The sequence below is a fragment of the Homalodisca vitripennis genome, chromosome 3, assembly GCF_021130785.1.
Source record: "Homalodisca vitripennis isolate AUS2020 chromosome 3, UT_GWSS_2.1, whole genome shotgun sequence".
Classification (NCBI taxonomy): Eukaryota; Metazoa; Arthropoda; class Insecta; order Hemiptera; family Cicadellidae; genus Homalodisca; species Homalodisca vitripennis.
The window spans coordinates 52,645,866-52,664,853 of record NC_060209.1 but is presented as its reverse complement, the minus strand read 5'-3'; the positions used below and the strand labels follow the sequence as shown (position 1 = coordinate 52,664,853).

Here is an 18,988-nt window from a genome sequence, read left to right as displayed (position 1 = left end):
CCCTACAACTGAAGCAGAATTTGTTGTAAAAATGATTTATTACTACAAGTTTGAAAACATATTTTTGCTTCCAACACAACAACACAGCAGAACACAAAAAACATAAAAGATATATTTCTTTTATTTGAGAAGATTAATTTTTGAAAGTAATAAGAGCTGTTAATACGATTATATTTTAATAGTTCTAATAGTTGAAAGAGAGTACCTTGATTGATTCCTGAAAAAACATAATATTAGTGAACGTAAATTAACAAGGCGGGTGTTGGGGAGTCCGTCTCCCCAAGTTATATTTGATTAAAAACGTTTCCTTAAGTCATAAATTAATAACAAGATGTGAAACTCTGATAATATAACTCACTTACTTTGATTTTTATTTCCATAAGTTTTTATTTGCTCTTAATTGCCTACATTTTTATATTTAAATCGCTGTAATAAAATTGCTCGTGGAGGGATAAAAACTTATCTACTTTTTCGGAGAAGATATCCTAAAAGCCTCTGAATTTCTGTATTAAGTGTTTACAAAACATGAAACTGATTGCACCATCATAAAATTCTCATGTGTAAGGCATTCTTTAAAAATATCAATGGGTAAGAAACGCTGATTTATGTACAACTAAGAAATAGACACGTTGTGTAGTACAGTCGCACAAATCAATATCTTGTGTCATAGTGTATAACTTTCAAAGTCAGCAATACAAAATCACGAGATAAAATTAACAATATAACTAATATGTAGGTCTGTATACACTTTACTAAGATAGATTCAGGTTCAGTTACTGGTTATCATAATATTTTGCTACTTTCAAAGAGTGCAGACCACTCACCAGGCAGATAATCACCATTATAGATACCATCCAAGCCTTGCAAAGCTTATGTGGTTTACGTTCACCTTCATGAGTGTCTAACGCCATACTAGTCCAACCATTATTGGCAACAACTATTTTTCAATAAAGATATTTCTGTGAGATCGATTCTTGATTTTTTCATTTTGCATTTATTGAAAAGTTATGTTTTTTGCCGGTGATTTTAATAAATCTCTTGACATTTTGAATCAATGAATTGCCGATTTTGCTATGCCTCATAATTCTCTGATTTTAAGGGATACAAAAAATATGTTTTATGTATAATTATATGCAAGAAGACATAAATATATAACAGTATCCCTTACTAAAGTTACGAGTTACTGCACTTTCTAAAAGATTCTAGGTTTCAATAGTCAAGCTTGTGGATATTTATATATTTAAATATATGGTGAATATTTCCATATTACTAAAAAGAATAATGCCGAATATTATTAAATTAAAATCAGAACGTCAAAACATGCTCTAACTGTACTTTATATTGCTGGAACCTTAAAATGTGACGGGATTTTTATCTTACTAAAAAATTCTGACCTTCGTTAATTTTATACAGATACATATACATATATAATTTGAATTTGAATTTATCAACGCATTTTTAAATACTTTTATTAAACAGTAATCTATGGATCATAAAAATAAATATATTACCTTTTATAAAAAATTATAATGTAATAAATTATTTGATTTGATGGCAAACAGTGTCTTTAAAAATAAAATGTATATATGATGTATACTTACTGCAAAAAAATGGTTATAGATATATTAATGAGTCCTATAATATTTGTTTTCTCTTAGTGACTTCAAATTTCTATTGCATCATATGGTAAAACGTGTTACAAACGGGCGGGAAGCAAACGTTAATCCCATCAGTTTGCGTAAACGTAAACACAGGCGAGATAACAGAAGAACAAAGTTGTGCTGATGTTATAATAACCTCAATTTAAGGTTAAATAATATATCTCATGTTTGTTTATCTCAGTATCCTTATCTGTGGTGATCTGATATGCAAGAATAAGTAAGAATTTCCATATAATATGTAACAGTTTTTGACATTTTAACAGAGGGAAAAGTTTGTCTTGAAGCAAAAATAAGCCTTAAAACATTATTAAATTGTTATTATAAACCAAGACTATCTACTTTCCAACACGTTTGTTGTTATAGCAAACATCTGTTTACAAAAAAAAGAGAACTAAATTTTGGTTTTAACAGGAAAATATCTTTTGCTCCTCATGTGATATTAAAAATTACAACTTTACAGCAAGTAATTTCCGATCGTTAGAGAAAGTAACAACTCACATTTTTCGAGAAACATTTGGAACACATGAAATTAAATTTGTATGTGAAACGTTTTTTGTGGAAGTGCTATACATAGTAATTTAGTAGTAAGTCTCTTGTAGTTTAGTGTTTGGATAGGAGGTGGAAAAACCCAATAATGGGTAAAATGTAGACGGGACTAACTGTAGCCAATTAGAGTTATTAGACAAATACATTTTGATACTAACTCACCCTTCTTGACGGGTTCATATAATTTTCTCTCGTGTGTTTTAGTGTGACAAGGATAAATGTGTAGTGTCTGCAGCAAGATAGCGACTATATAAAGTAGTAGTGTATGACTTAGTATATGAGTTCCTGAAACTCACACTATTGTTGTGAATATGTTATGAGAACGGATGCCCTCATCACATCCCCGTTGGCCTCCTAAACCGTTGAAACTAGTGCAGTGGGACTGGGTGACCTGCTAAACCGTTGAAACTAGTGCAGTGGGACTGAGTGGCCTGCTAAACCGTTGAAACTAGTGCAGTGGGACTGGGTGGCCTGCTAAACCGTTGAAACTAGTGCAGTAGGACTGGGTGACCTGCTAAACCGTAGAAACTAGTGCAGTGGGACTGGGTGGCCTGCTAAACCGTTGAAACTAGTGCAGTGGGACTAGGTGACCTGCTAAACCGTAGAAACTAGTGCAGTGGGACTGGGTGACCTGCTAAACCGTTGAAACTAGTGCAGTGGGACTGGGTGGCCTGCTAAACCGTTGAAACTAGTGCAGTGGGACTGGGTGACCTGCTAAACCGTTGAAACTAGTGCAGTGGGACTAGGTGACCTGCTAAACCGTAGAAACTAGTGCAGTGGGACTGGGTGACCTGCTAAACCGTTGAAACTAGTGCAGTGGGACTGGGTGGCCTGCTAAACCGTTGAAACTAGTGCAGTGGGACTGGGTGACCTGCTAAAACCGTTGAAACTAGTGCAGTGGGACTGGGTGACCTGCTAAACCGTTGAAACTAGTGCAGTGGGACTGGGTGACCTGCTAAACCGTTGAAACTAGTGCAGTGGGACTGGGTGACCTGCTAAAACCGTTGAAACTAGTGCAGTGGGACTAGGTGACCTGCTAAACCGTAGAAACTAGTGCAGTGGGACTGGGTGACCTGCTAAACCGTTGAAACTAGTGCAGTGGGACTGGGTGGCCTGCTAAACCGTTTGAAACTAGTGCAGTGGGACTGGGTGGCCTGCTAAACCGTTGAAACTAGTGCAGTGGGACTGGGTGACCTGCTAAACCGTTGAAACTAGTGCAGTGGGACTGGGTGGCCTGCTAAACCGTTGAAACTAGTGCAGTGGGACTGGGTGGCCTGCTAAACCGTTGAAACTAGTGCAGTGGGACTGGGTGGCCTACTAAACCGTTGAAACTAGTGCAGTGGGACTGGGTGGCCTGCTAAGAAGGCGATTGTGCTATTTAATGTCTGTTACTGATGTCAAATTACTGTAGTAATGTATGAATTTGTATAGGTGTTCCTGAACATACATTTATGTGAGTTTTGTATGAGAAAGTATATGCTCATCACATCCCTGTTGACCCCCTAAACTTTCAAAACTGGCGCAATGAGACTGGATGATTACTAATAACATTTAAGGTTAAGCTAAAATCTTTAAAACTTTGTATGAACCAATTAATACAGTAAATTAACTTTATCATATGTGCTGATAAATGTATTTATTTGACCTTTACTATGTACTCTGTTAATTTGTTATTCAATGTTCTTTCCACCATGATTACTAGCAATGTAATCAAAGTCACTTTTGGGGAACAGTAATCAAGACTCCTAATGACCAATTTGTACAATTTTCGACAGTGATATATTGGTATGGTGGGGATGATGAACTCGGTTAATACTTGGCAAAGATTGCATTTTGTACATCTGCAACTGAAGGGTGTGGATTTACTATGTACTCAGCTAATAAGTAAAATAAAAAAAATGTAAAACATTCTCAGTAAAAAGAGATAAAATTAAAAGTATAAATGTCGTATGTGAAGGTTTTAGCAGAGAAAATGAGAACAGTTGGTAGAGAAACTATTTAGAACACCCTTAAGTGAAACCTCATCAACACCATACAGTATAAGACAAAAAAAAAAAAAAAAAAAAAAAAAAAACGTTATAACATAATAGAAATCTAAAAATATTTAAAATGTTTGAATCATTTTAAGAAAACCTTTAAATTAATATTTTAAGAAAAGTAAAAAAGTTCTTTTTGAAAGTGAAAAAATGCATAGTGAAGAGAACGTTTTAAAATTAAAAGACTTCTTATGTGGACATGATGGGTAAATGTAAAGTGTAAAGCACATGATATCTTATCACCAAGTTGAGGTGCTGTGCAAGCTCAGTCTGCACTATGCCAGATCATCATCCCGAGACAGAGAGATGCCGGCGTACAGCCAAGGTTAGACAGTTCGTGGCGGCATTTTTAGGTAAAATTTATTTTTGATGTAAAGCTTTAGTTGTAATAAAAGGTTAATTAAGTTTGATATATATTTTGACAAAAGTTCTATAAAGATTAAATGTATATATACAGGGTGATTCATGAAGTTCTCCCCCCACTTCTACAGCACATTGTACCAGTAAAAATAATGAAAAAATGTTTATATAAACATAGGTCCGAAAACGCTTCGTTAGCGAGTTACAGCTAGCGAAAGATTTCGCCTGAATTCCTGGGTAAAGAGTAAAATAAAGCCATACTGAACTTTTTGAAAGGTTAATTAAGTAAGAAATATCGTGGATTCTTATGTATTTTTACCTGATAAAGCTAATAAAATAGGTTTCAGAACTGTACCTGTAGTAGTTTTTGAGGGATTCAGGGTTAAATGCAAAAAATTGGGGCACGAAACAATGTTTTTTTTAAGTTTGATGTGCAATAACTTTGTTAAATTGGTAATAAATACATACAATCAACAGAAATTAATTGTAGAGAATTTAATTCTGAGAAAATTGATATAATCAAAGTCTAAAATAAAACAGAAATAAGTACAAAAAAATCGATTTTATTCAGTATAATACATTACTAGTTTTAAGCAAAATTAATCAGGTTGGACCAACCGTACGCACCTTTTTATAATAGATGTTCAAAAATGAGGCCATCATTATCAATACATTTTGCAGCACGTTTGTGTATTGCTTTTGTTGAGTTTCTTAATTTTTCAGGACTTCCCTGTATCTGCACAGCCGAATCCATAATACGGGCAATTAATTCATCACGAGAATTCACTTTTGTCTTGTATACAATGTCTTTCATCCATCCCCAGATGCAATAATCCAATGGAGATAGATCTGGTGATCTTGGTGGCCAAGGGTGAGGCCCTCCACGACCAATCCAGTGTCCAGGAAATTGATGATTTAAGTAAGCAGAAACGGCACGTGAAAAGTGGGGAGGTGCTCCGTCATGCTGGAAGTACAAATTTTGTCTGAGATGTAAAGGAACATTCCTCTAACAGCTGCGGCAACTCTTCTTGAAGGAAATGCAAATATAACTCAGCATTTAGGCGTCCAGGTAATATGAAAGGTCCAATCAGCCGATTGTGCAAAAGGCCACACCAGACATTGACGCTAAATCGGTGTTGAAAGTTCTGTTCCACTACCTCATGTGGATTTTCTTCTGCCCATGAGTGTTCATTGTGCAAGTTATTGACACCATCCCGAGTGAATTGTGCCTCATCCGTAAACAAAATACGCTTGTAGAGTTGATTATTAATATTCAAAAAGTTGCAAAACTCCAAGCGAAGCGGACCATCCCCTAGCTGTAGATGTTGAACCTTTTGTTTATGAAACGGATAAAATTTGTTTTCGATTAAGTGACCTCCACACCGTTGACTGCGAAACTCCTATACGCCTAGAAATACGTCGTGTACGTACACCTGGACTGCGATGAACAGCATTAATAACAATATCATCATCAATTTGGACAGCTCGTTCATAATTGATTCTAGTACGTACTTGGTAGTGATCCTGTTTCCCGAAGAGTACGAAAAGTTCCTGAAATTTTTTTGGTATCTGGAATCCTCCTATTAGGGTAACGTAGTTCATGTTCTTCTACAGCAGCTCTAGCATTACCATTACAGTAACCCAAAATAAAAACCATATCAGCGTATTCCTCTGATATAAATAAGTAAGGCATTTTTTCGCTGAATAAACAGTCGAATTATAACTCACAGAAAAATTGCATTTAATAACACGATTCACAGAACCCCGATCTCCTTCTGTAGCTTGCAAAACACCACTAATACACAGTTCTAACGTAACAGTACAAAATACCATTGTTGATCAGCTGTTATTCGTGCGTTACCAACTTAGAAATTAATAAAACAAAAAACTGCATTTCGATGATTAGTAAACAATAATGGGAAAATGTTTGCTTCATTTATTTTCGAACATTTGATGTAAATTTTTATTAAAAAAAATACAACGTAATAAAACATGATATTTTTATTTACAAACAAATTTATTTAACAGTTAATCTTGTTTTCTCAATTTATCTCATCATTAAGGAACAAACATTTTGTTTTTGTTTTATTTAAATTAAATACCATACGGTATTTCTTTACAGCTAGTAATGTATTATACTGAATAAAATCGATTTTTTGGTACTTATTTCTGTTTTATTTTAGACTCTGATTAGCCTATATCAATTTTTTCAGAATTAAATTCGCTACAATTAATGTTTGTTGATTTTATGTATTTATTACCAATTTAACAAAGTTATTGTACATCAAACTTAAAAAAAAACATTGTTTCGTGCCCCAATTTTTTGCATTTAACCCTGAATCCCTCAAAAACTACTACAGGTACAGTTCTGAAACCTATTTTATTAGCTTTATCAGGTAAAAATACATAAGATTCCACGATATTTCTTACTTAATTAACCTTTCCAAAAGTTCAGTATGGCTTTATTTTACTCTTTACCCAGGAATTCAGGCGAAATCTTTCGCTAGCTGTAACTCGCTAACGAAGCGTTTTCGGACCTATGTTTTATATAACATTTTTTCATTATTTTTACTAGTACAATGTGCTGTAGAAGTGGGGGGAGAACTTCATGAATCACCCTGTATAGTTTTAATTTTACAACAATTTAATTATAAAACTTTGCTAAACTGTAGGAGGCTAGCTAATTGTGAGGAAAATATGACCAAACAGTGCGTGTTGTTTAGTAAAGTTGAAGAGACTAGAGTGTTAGTTAACTCAATTTAGAAATTATCAGTGAACCAATTAAGTTAATCCCCTGTTGAAGTCAGAGTACTTTAGATTCCAATATTCAAAAACTAAATTAGTCAAAAAACCCAACCAAATTATAAACCTCCAAGATACCTCAGGCCATAATATCCAGGACAGGATTGAATTGGGTCCAGAATCAAAACATTCACCTGTAAATTATTGCACATACTGCACAAGTGTTGGTCCAATTCGTACCCCAACCCTAGTAGGCATTTATACTTTTTTTTTTCTTAATATTAATCATATTATTGTTCCCTGCGTAATATTAAGAACTTAGTTTTAATATTTAATTTAATTTATACATATCCAATTACATAAATAATATTGCATAGTTATTAAATATTAATTTGGTATTTTAGTGTTTTAAGAATACAAATTATGGTTTTTATTATTCTATTTTTCAAGTTAAGTTGTAAGAGAGGAACAATGGCCCTCTAACCTCATCTGGATAAATCAAGAATTCATGCATTCATACTTACGAGAGTCCGTTACATTTCAGTCAAAAGTGTATTACAATTTATTAGCTTAGGATCCAATTATACATCGAGAGATTCCATACGGGCCCTGAGAAGCGCAACAGGGGAGTGGTGTCGTACGGAGTGGGAGAAGCCGTCAAAAGAGGGGAGGGGCCGTCTGCCGCCGCGCCGTCGCGCCACAAAGCTTGCCACTGTCACTATTGTCAGTGAGCTGGATCTGCGTGCTGCGTACGATTATTTAAACACATGTTAGACAAATTTAACATTGGCAGTATAGTTAACATACTTCCAATAGTAACAATTAAAATATTTCTATCTGAATTTAAACGTTAATGTATACAATTGAAACTTAGGATTTAAGAACAATAATTTTGTTTACTTACTGAATGCTGTAAACTGGTTACTGTGGTAGAGCTTCGATCCCACTTAGATTAAAGTCACCATTATCATCATCACTGCCACTCTCACTCATGCTGCTGTCACTGTCACTATCATCTTGCAAGTTAATGACGATATGTTCTGTCATTTCGTCAATTTGAGGCTCTAACCTAATGTAGTCTTCCTCTACTTTTTTGACGTGGTTTACACGAGATAACCATTCTTCAGTAGTTATTTCCTCAAATGTTGTTTCCACAAGCTGCTTTATTATTTCCATTGAAAAAGACACATTACGTTTAGCCACCCTCTGTTTCATGACACTCCATATCATTTCTATAGGATTAAGTTCGGGATGGTAGGGAGGCAAGCGCAGAGTTGAATGACCGTGTTCAGCCAAAATTGCATCAATTTTTGAACATTTTAAATTTAGGTTTGTGTAAATTAATCAAACTGTACAGCTCCGGTTTTAGGCTACTTGTTTGGAAATTTATATTTCTGTCTGATAGCCATTTAATCATGTCACCTTTTCTGGAATTAGATGTTGGCGCTCGGTTAATTTCGACATTGTGGTATGGGGCATTGTGAATCACAATAACAGAATGTTTCAAGGAGATTGGGAATTAATTTACTTTTCAACCATTTCTCGTAATTTGCAAAGTTCATATCGTTATGGTAATCGCCGGTTTTTTTGCCTGATTCAAAAGTTAGCAACGCGTTTTTTATAAACCCTTTCTCGTTTCCAGCGTGTACTATAATTAATCTTTTTCCTTTGCTAACTGGTACTTTACATCCCTCATTGCTGTCGTCAGTCCAGGCTTTAGGGGTTGCATGAGTCGTATGAATATAAGTTTCATCCATATAAATAATGGGTCTGTTTCTCAGATCTGTACTGAGTAATTTTTTTCAAAAAAATTACTCTTTTCTCTCGGATGTTAATTTTTTTCTACCAATACTTTTCTGTCATTAGTAGCCTTCTTCCATCTAAAATTCATTTTCTTTAAAATGCATCGAAGAGAGAAAGAACTACCTTTAAAATTAATTGAACTCTTCAGAACAGATAGCAGAGATTTTATTGTTGGTCTTTTGCCATGAATTCGGTGAAATTCATTTATAGTCCTCCTAATAACACCTACATCGAAATTGTCTAGATCGGTTTTAGGTTTTGTACGATTTCGATTCTTTTTCGGAGTGCTGAATTCTGCATTGTCTTGAATTATTTTTGTCCTCTCAGAAACTATTTTTTTAATAGTTGTCAATGGCACGCCAGTTGCAGCTTTTACACGGACGAGAACATTGTTTATGTTTATTGCGGCGCCACTTTCTTTCTCATTTTTCATGTATTCATAAACGTTTGCTACGATTTCTCGAGCTTGGCTATGATACACTTTACCACTTCCAACTTTTTTCAAGAAGTTTACACCCGCCATTTCAGAAATATCACACGGAAATCCTATAAGCAGTAACGGCGGCAAAACAGTGCAAGTATCACAGAGGCAAGAAGAGTGTTGAACAAGCAAGCGCGAGATCCGCACTACACAGCTCCGCGATACAGACTGAGGAAGCGTTACCCCCACTCCTCCAAATGACAAGTAGACCACTGCGCATCGCCAGGCCAGGGCCCGTATGGAATACCTCCATCAGTACTAATATTTATGTGGATCTGAAAACATCTGTTTTGAAAGGGAAATTATGACAGTTTTAAACTGAAAATTAAAAACAAAACTCATAATTACTAACTAATCTTAAAAATAATTTCTCATTCAAGAGCAGCTTCTTTAAGACCTCAAAGCAATTATGTTGTTCTCAAGCTCTTCTCGAGGAAATTGGTTCAGCTTTAATTAAATATTCTCTTAGGATTTTAAAGACGTAATTTGTGAAATGTATTCCCAAGTGTTTAACGGTGAGCTCCTTTCAACGCTTCGCTGCACACTTCGGCATAATTATAAAATATTATTACTGAGGAAAATTTTGTATTTTTACTTCGCCCTCAGACATGAACGAGCTTTAAGGTTGAGCTCATACATAATAAATTATAAATATTATGTCATTGCATAATAATAAAATATAGAGATAATTTTGAAAAATCGTTGTGTTGATCTTAATGTCGTATCATACAGTTGGAGGAATTTAGCTGTGCTCGTAAGGGTCCTAATACTACCCTTTCAACAAATAAACGCTATCTGTGTGGCGGGTTGCGTTTACGTGCTAGCCGCTGAGATGAAGGCGCAACAATCTCTTTAACGGCTTTAAACTCACGATTTCGATTTGCAGATTAGTATTGACAAATACGTTATTTTAAAAAACACGTTTAACAACACTATAATAAGTTTAAAACAAGGATAAGTCCTATTATTGTTATTATTTGGTATTCTCTTATTATTTAATTCCAAAAAAAAATCAGCACTGTCACAGAACAGACTGATTGTAGTGAGTGTGATGAGTAATTTGGCTCAATACGATTCCTGAAAGGAGGGTTTTACCCATGAGTCACAGAAAATGTTTTCGGGACGCAGCGCATAATGCTACCCCGCCACCCCTCCCGCCTATAACCACACACTCAAGGTCACGCGCGCAGCTAAAGTCCTCGAACTGTACCTGACAGTATTACTTGGAATACTTATATGTTCTGTTAATGTAGGCGTTTGTCTTGTGTGGGAACCAATCATTCAAGGTCGCAAGAGGACAGGTAATTTACGATACTGGAAATATTTACAGCAAAATGTATTGAGTTAATTGCTTTATGTTTGAAAATTATTAAAAACATAATTTTCACATGTTGACATATGTACGCAATAGCTTACTACACGGAAATTTGGCAATCGTGAAAAATGTCTCACATAAGGACAGTTTAAAAAATTAAAGTGGTGCAATCAATTTTAGATTGGAAACTTATTTTTAAACCTTTATTTCATATAACCTTGAGAAAACTTTCTTAAATACAGAAAATATTCTCTTAATAATTCCGCGAATAGATACATAAATTTAACGTAGGAAATTTGTGATATCAGTGTCAAAATTGGCTAAGGATAAAAATGGAAAATGTTTTAGGATGTAAATAATTGATAGGGGGTGAAAATTTTTGTACATATCTTACTTATGTAAATCACATCTCTAAATTGAATATAATTTTTTTAATGACTAAGAATATAAATAATATTACTTAATGAAATTATTGTTTTTATGAATAAACAACATGTCACTTCGTCATGTCGTATTTCATATACATAAACATTTAATTTTACAAAATTAATCTTTCAATACCAATAATTTCTCATAATATAATAAAAATCCTTATTTTATTATTTCGTGTCTTCAAAAATATTATAGTAAAGAGGTGTGACAAAATGTTGTTTACAAATTAAAAAACGACTAAAATCAAAAACCAATGGCGCTCCTTAAGCCCATTATATTATTTAAAAATATGCTACTCGGTTTAGAATACATTTAAGCAAGTATTTTCAGCCTAGGTTACTTTCTAGCCCTCAAGTAAGGATTCTCTTCCCGTGGTAAGTTAAATTGGACATATGTCTCTTTCTACCAAACATTTAAACCACGATGCGTAAAGGGCCTTAGGCACAACCGTTTAGGCGTGTCCGTGCTTCAAAATGATGTTTTATACTGAACTAGCTGTTTCCCGCGGCTTCGCACGCTTTTCGTAAGCTTTGCCTGTGTATGTGCTCTTCTGGTTCAAGTGAATTATATTTCCAACGCCGATGTATAGTTTGCCTTGTTACCACGATCAATAGAATATATGTAGGTTTATAGCCATTGTAAACGTAAATTTATTATATAATTTATTATAAAGTGGTCTAACACTCAAACTTTAAATTCAACCAGAAAGTATCTTAAGGAAAAATACAAAATTATTTAGCGCCTTCAAATAGTGTTTGGATATTTAATGTACGGTACTGTCTAGTAATTGCAGTTTATAATGTGCAGGCGTTTTTTAAAAAACTGTTATCTTTTGCAGCGCTGCCTGGTGATGTTACATCAATGTGCATATCATATAAACCATTTCCGTGAAAAAAAATACATATACATACAAATGTTTGTAATGTTTGGGCAAATAGTTTACGACTCTATAAAGGACAAACACACAAACATTCATATATATATATATAGATGAGCGAATTTACTGAATGGAGAAGAAATGGGAGTTTAGAAAGCTAACACATTGGACACAGAAAGTTCACTTGCGTTCAGTGTGTTCATATAAAGATTAAGGAATGGTGGTTTATGAGCGGCTGTTATCAGTTTTTGCCTCGTATCAAGACCGTACTGATGCATTGTTATCTCTTGAGCTGAGGAGTGGTATCGTCTCAGACACTGTTCCCAGTCCACATTGAGCACCATGCGCAAACTTGACCACGAGACAGCGAGATACCAGCGAGTGGCCAAGATAAGACAGTTCACCGTCGTATCTTTAGGTACATTTAGTTAAGTGCTATGTTTAGTGTAAAATTTATCAATATAGTAAGCAGTTAACTTTCTCATTTTAAATACAATAAGTAAATTTGAACGTTTTCGCAATTCACCAACTAAATTTAAACTTGTAAAAAATCCGCATATCTGATCTTCAGAATATTTTACGATTTGGGTCTAAAACGAATAATTAAAATAATTAATTTTCCAATACGGCTGATATAGCTTTGCTTAATATCTGAATTGATAATTTTTTATCCCTACTAAAATACAATCGCAATGCTCAATAGCAATGTCACCTGTTGCATTGTAACTTTTCAAGTAATTGTCAGACTAGGAACTGAAATTGTCAAGAAATAAACAATAGAGAATTGTCACTGGGTTTGTATTTAATCTCCACGAGGAATTAATAAGAAATCCTAAGTAGGCTAAAACAAAGGTTATCCAATATATTGGATACATTTTCCAAATTGTTTATATAATTTATATATTTATTGCAATAGGCTACTTTTTCCACACTAATGAATTAAAATTTTTTTTTTACCCAGCTTAATATTGATACCAGTACTTAGGTTGTGGGGATCGGATGATAAATAGCACTAAGGAAGTGCATAGTTGACGGCGCTTACGCTATCTTATCTTAGTGAGTTTAGTTTGTTTAAAGAGTCAAAGGCCATAGTCTTAGTAACCTTTCATCCAATTACAACAAGAGAGGCGACCTAGGGGTTAACTTTCAAGTCCCCAATTCTTTCACTGCTGTGTGGTTGCTCTTGACATTTGACACCTACATTGATAAACACCGTACATTTTGAAAGCAATGAAATTGGTTTTAATTTGATAATATTATAGTAAGAAATGTAACAATAGAAGGTTACGGTGCAGTAAACTAACCAATTAGCAACGAAATACTTTAGTAAAGACAGTAGTAATCATGATTAAAAAAGGAAAGGTTTTGTTTATTTTCATTACTAGAATTAAATTTCAAAATGTCACAACATAGATTTAAGTACTGTTCGTTATATCACAATCATATTAAACTTTCTATACTCAAAGGCAATGCCTTGGCGTATAAATGATTAGTCCTTTAATATAGTAAAGGCTCAGCCCCGTAATACTTAAATATTTATCCCTATTATCTTGAACCCTTACAAGGCTAAAATCACCTAAGCATGTAGTGTTTTCTAAAACCATGAAGTTGGTTTGGTTGATATCATGTAGCCATAGTTTATAAATATTCTCACTTTTAATGGTTCAAGTAGTCGTATAATGTCAAAAACTATTTATGGTCGCTAGCATGAATCCTTACAAAATCAAGTAGAAATATAATTGTTCCAAAACTTTTAATTTTTATGAACTATACGTAGTAAGTGAAGAGTAACCATTAATTCTCTACTAAAGACGCCTAACGTCTTACAAACTTAAGACACATTTTTCACAAGTTGCTTAACATGGCCATTTTTCTAAAATAAAAACATTATGTGTATTATAAAGTAGTTGGAATAAAAATTTTGAATTCATTTGAAATTGTCTGTCCTAAAATTTGTGTTATTAAAAATGTTCTAACACATTTGTCCGAGCCATGCTACCATCATCGTGGTTCGAAGTTTTGTTTGCATAAAGAATTATGGGAGTTACTTTCCTCATAATCCACGTTATATTGCACATACTAGTATATTCATAAATAATTACATGTGCGTGAGATATATATGTTTTTATATTATGAGGATTTTGGCTTTTGATAGTCTCGGTCGGCAAAAATGAAACTTTCCCATACATTGCATTATGGTGGTGACTGGAGTAGAAAAATTGCTAAGAAGTATACCTAATTCCATTTCTAAAGGTTGAAGTAATCTCATAGAGTCGGAGTTTTCTCAGTGAAAGGGTGTTTGTATAAACATAAACTTTATATACGAGTATATTTTTCCAGAACTTCATCAATAAAATATAGAAGAATCAATGAAAATAACTAGTTTTTTCATACTTTATATACGAAGGTTTATAAATGTTCAAAATTTGATTTCATAGTTCTCATTTATTTTTGTTAGTGAAATGTAGCCACTGATATGTTGATGTGGAAACATATGGTACATACAAGTAAATAAAACTTGGTTTATTCAAACACCTGCTATTTGACAAATACCTCTAGAAAGGTGGTACGACTATGTTCGTTGTTTTTCTTTTTACGTAATAAATAACATGATAAAGGATACGCAATATAACAATTTTCGTAACTGATTTAACAAATCTGTTTAATAAAGGATTGAAATCATTACGTATTCAAGTGACTTAATTATAATTTAATCAAAAGCTTAACGTATTAGAGTATATAATAATTTAATCAATTATCCACTAAATTCGTAAGATATCTATCAAATATTTGTTTACTGTGACTTTAATAAGGGTTAATTCCTAGTTGACAACAACCAACCCACTTTAGAGGTGTTTTTATTAAGAGTTTTTAAATGCTGCAAACCCCAAATGTTAATTTAATCATCATATTTTAAGATCATGAGTATTTATATCCCACAAATAATTACATAATTTTATATAATTGCCAACAATTGGCATTTACATATGTTATAAAAATGCGAAAAATTCGAAGCAAATATAAATTTTTGTGCCTTTTTAATTTATTGCGTTTCCGATTTAGTTTACTAAACATTTTATGAACGTAGGAAATATTTTAATTAATAGTATAAATAAACCTAGCCCATTGTACGAGAAGTATGAATAAGAGACAGTTTAATTAAAAGATCGAAAACAAAAAAGCTCCAACTAATCGAAAATTTACCGCACTAAAGAACATTCAAGTAGTCTGACTTGACATGAACAAGTGTTAATGATGCAATCCTAATCTGTGTAATCTTATCATTCTTGTGTAAGTTAATTATATCACGTCCCTGAAGTGCTCTGACCATAAATATTACATCTCTATATTGTTTATGTATTTAAATTATTATAGAAAGCAAAATCCTACCCTATATTTTAAACAATATATTAATATTAATAAATATTGTTATCGAAAATATGAAAAAACCATAACGCTCATTTTAGATTTTAATAAAAATAGTCAAATATTCAAGATTAAAATCTATAAAGACATGAAAATCCAATTGTTGAGAACATTTTAATAGTAGATATAAAAAAACTGTACATAATATGCATTTAACTAGGATAAATAAATTCCTATTAAAAGTATTCATATATGAGTACTCGCATAGTAAAATTCTGTAATCAATAATACAAATTCACAAAATATTAATTTATTTCTTAACAAAAAAATGCCGATTATTTATAATATTATAACCTAGCTCAAAACATACAGTTTCCGAGGCTTTTAAAGACCCCCTTTAACTGCTTATAAGCCCAAACTCTCTATTAATTAACTCATTTACTAATAAAGATTTTTAACAGAGTATTAGTTATTATTAATTAAAAATTGTTAACATCATGTTAATAAATCTGTTGTATGTATTTCCCTCCTCCATTCAGTATTTGAAAATATTAACTTAACTATAAGTTCTATCTTGTGTGCTAAGCTATACATTATACATAAATACCTAAAACTGCTATACGTTATATAAAGTGTATATTATAGAATATTTTCACCCCAAGCTGCATGTTACAGTTAGCTTGCTGGGGTTCTGCACGGGTACGACGCTGGGGTGGACATCACCGATGCAGCCATTGCTGATGTCTCGAGACTCACCCGTTGGGACAGAGCCCATGACGGAGGACAAAGTCGCCTGGCTTGGTTCCATCAACTTCCTCGGCACTGCCATCGGGACGTTTTTCTGGGGCACCATCGCCGACCGCTTGGGCAGGAAAAATATTGCTTGCATATCAACTGTTCCATACATCTTGAACTGGACTTTGATTCTGGCTGCTCAGAATTTTTGGATATTAATGGCAGCGAGATTTATTGCAGGTATTGCGAACAACGGAGCGTCGATGGCGGCCTCTGCTTTCATTTCAGAAGTCGCACAGGACGATTTACGCGGATTTTTTGGATCCTTTTTTATCATATTTGTAAATTTTGGAATATTGTACTCCTACGTTATCGGTACCTATTTTAAATATTATGCTCTGTCCATTGCCTGCCTGATGGTGCCAATTATTTTTCTGCTCACATTTTTTTGGGTGCCGGAAACTCCAATGTTCCTTTGGAAAAATGGACAGACTGTTAAAGCCGAACAATCTGTCTTTTGGTACAGAGGTGGTGATGCAGCCGAAACAGAAAGGGTGTTGTTGAAATACAAGTCTACGCCTAGTAATATAAAAAAGAAGTTGTCGTTCATGTCATTGTTTGCTACCAGAGGGACCACGAAGGGATTCATTCTTGGAATGGCTCTGATGATTGCGTTACAAACCAGTGGAATCTTGCCAGTTCTGAGCTTCGCCGTGAGTATATTTGAGATTTGTGGGGCATCCCTCACTCCGTATCAGTCCGCACTCATAATAGGGCTTGTGCAAGTAATATTCACGTGCTTATCATCACTTTTGGTTGATAAACTTGGAAGAAAGTTTTTGTTGATATCATCTTTGTTGACAATGTCACTATCACTTTTGGTTTTAGGAGCCTACCTGTTCTTCTTAAGTACACAGCCGGTCGCGTCTCTGTTAAGATGGATACCCGTCATATCTTTATCCTTGTTTGTCAGTGCATATTCAATCGGAGTGGGGCCAATTCCTTTTATAGTCGTGGGGGAAATATTTCCCACTCATTTAAAAGGTCTCGCGATCTCGTATCTACTATTGGGATTGGGCTTGACTGCCTTCATATTTGTAAAACTGTTTCCCATCATGAAGACGCTGTTACAGCCATATGGATGTTTCTGGGCTTACAGCGTGTTTTGTTCATTGTTTTCAATGTTCTTTTACGCATATCTGCCGGAAACCAAAGGTAAGCCACAGAGTGAAATTTTGAATATATTGAATAATGGAAGTGTTAATGAAATAGGAGTTGAAAATGAACAAGACAGACTAAATAAAACTGAAATTAAATAGTTATGTTAGTTTTTTATTTATACTGAACCTCATCTATTAAATATGAATAGGAATAATAGTTATTATTTACGTGTAGTTTATTTAATTCTGAATCAGTACCTTCTACACCAAGATGATTTTGAAGATTCAGGAGTATAGAAAACTAAATGTTTTGCTGTTCTATTGAACAGCTTAGTAGGATGAAGCTTCAGAGCGTTATACAAAGAATATGTTCTAATAAATCTCATATTTTCTAAAACATTTTATTAATGAAAAGCGCAAATATAAAAATATAAGAATGTCCTATAAACAATTAAAACAGCTTCCAAATGGGGGAAATTCAATACTTTACATTTTCTCATATTTAATGCAATTACACCCTATCCCACAAAAGTCCTGAAGCATCAAAGAACTTTCAGATCAATATTATTTGCGAAACCTTAATGACATCAAACATAAAATAACTTAACTCTTTCATCACATAAAAATAAACTAGTGTTTATTTGAATATATAAAGTAACAGAATGTTTTGAGGTTATGATGTTTAAGCATCACAAACCAGAGGTTACTTTTGTTGTCTTAATTTTAGATGTTGTGTGATCAATACATATGTATTTTGAAAACTACCACTGACGCAATATGTGTGTTGTATACATGGTTTCTTCCCTGATTCCGGTTTAAAATAAAAATATATAAAATAACCATTTACGATTTGCTAGGGTGACTATGGGCTATTATTAATTATGTAGGTATTTTTACGTTATGATTCTAATTTCAATACAATAGCTTAATATGAAGGTTATTTGTACATATAATCAATGATATAAATAAGGATGAAACCTTTTATTTGTATTAGCAGGTGTATTATAATCTCTTTGCTGGAGCATATTCTAGAGAATACCATTTGTTAAATTGAACACATTTTAAAACTAACATCTCAGCAGAAATAATATATTTCTTAACATTGCTTTCTGTGTTAGTTGCAAATATTTTTAGTTACTATAAAATAAAGTTTTCATAATAACTACCTATCAGTGGATACAATTAGTTTATTAATAGAAAGAGACACCTCAATTTAGAAACGGTACGTGTTAATAAAATAAAGATAACTTGTAGTTAATATTCACCATCTTATTAATTTCACAGAAACTTTTCTTTATATGCCTTAGTAATATTTTGTCTATCACTGAGGAATCAGAGATACCTAATACTTCTTGCCAATATCTATCATGTGTATTATATGTTAAATTAAATAAAGTGAAAACAATTTTTAAATCTTTGAAATAAAATGTATAAACCCCACGGAATTGAAAGCTTGGTTACTTTCATTTGAGGA

The 18,988-nt window shown here is 33.4% G+C and overlaps 1 protein-coding gene across 1 annotated transcript; it reads left to right on the top strand.

The window, feature by feature from the left end:
- Positions 1-12,526: 12,526 nt before the first annotated feature.
- On the top strand, positions 12,527-17,676 carry LOC124356878 (solute carrier family 2, facilitated glucose transporter member 8-like). The gene is made up of 2 exons (XM_046808152.1): positions 12,527-12,671; positions 16,295-17,676. The coding sequence occupies exons 1-2, from the start codon at positions 12,596-12,598 to the stop codon at positions 17,671-17,673; spliced, it is 1,455 nt and encodes a 484-aa protein (XP_046664108.1). The 5' UTR covers positions 12,527-12,595; the 3' UTR covers positions 17,674-17,676.
- Positions 17,677-18,988: the final 1,312 nt, after the last annotated feature.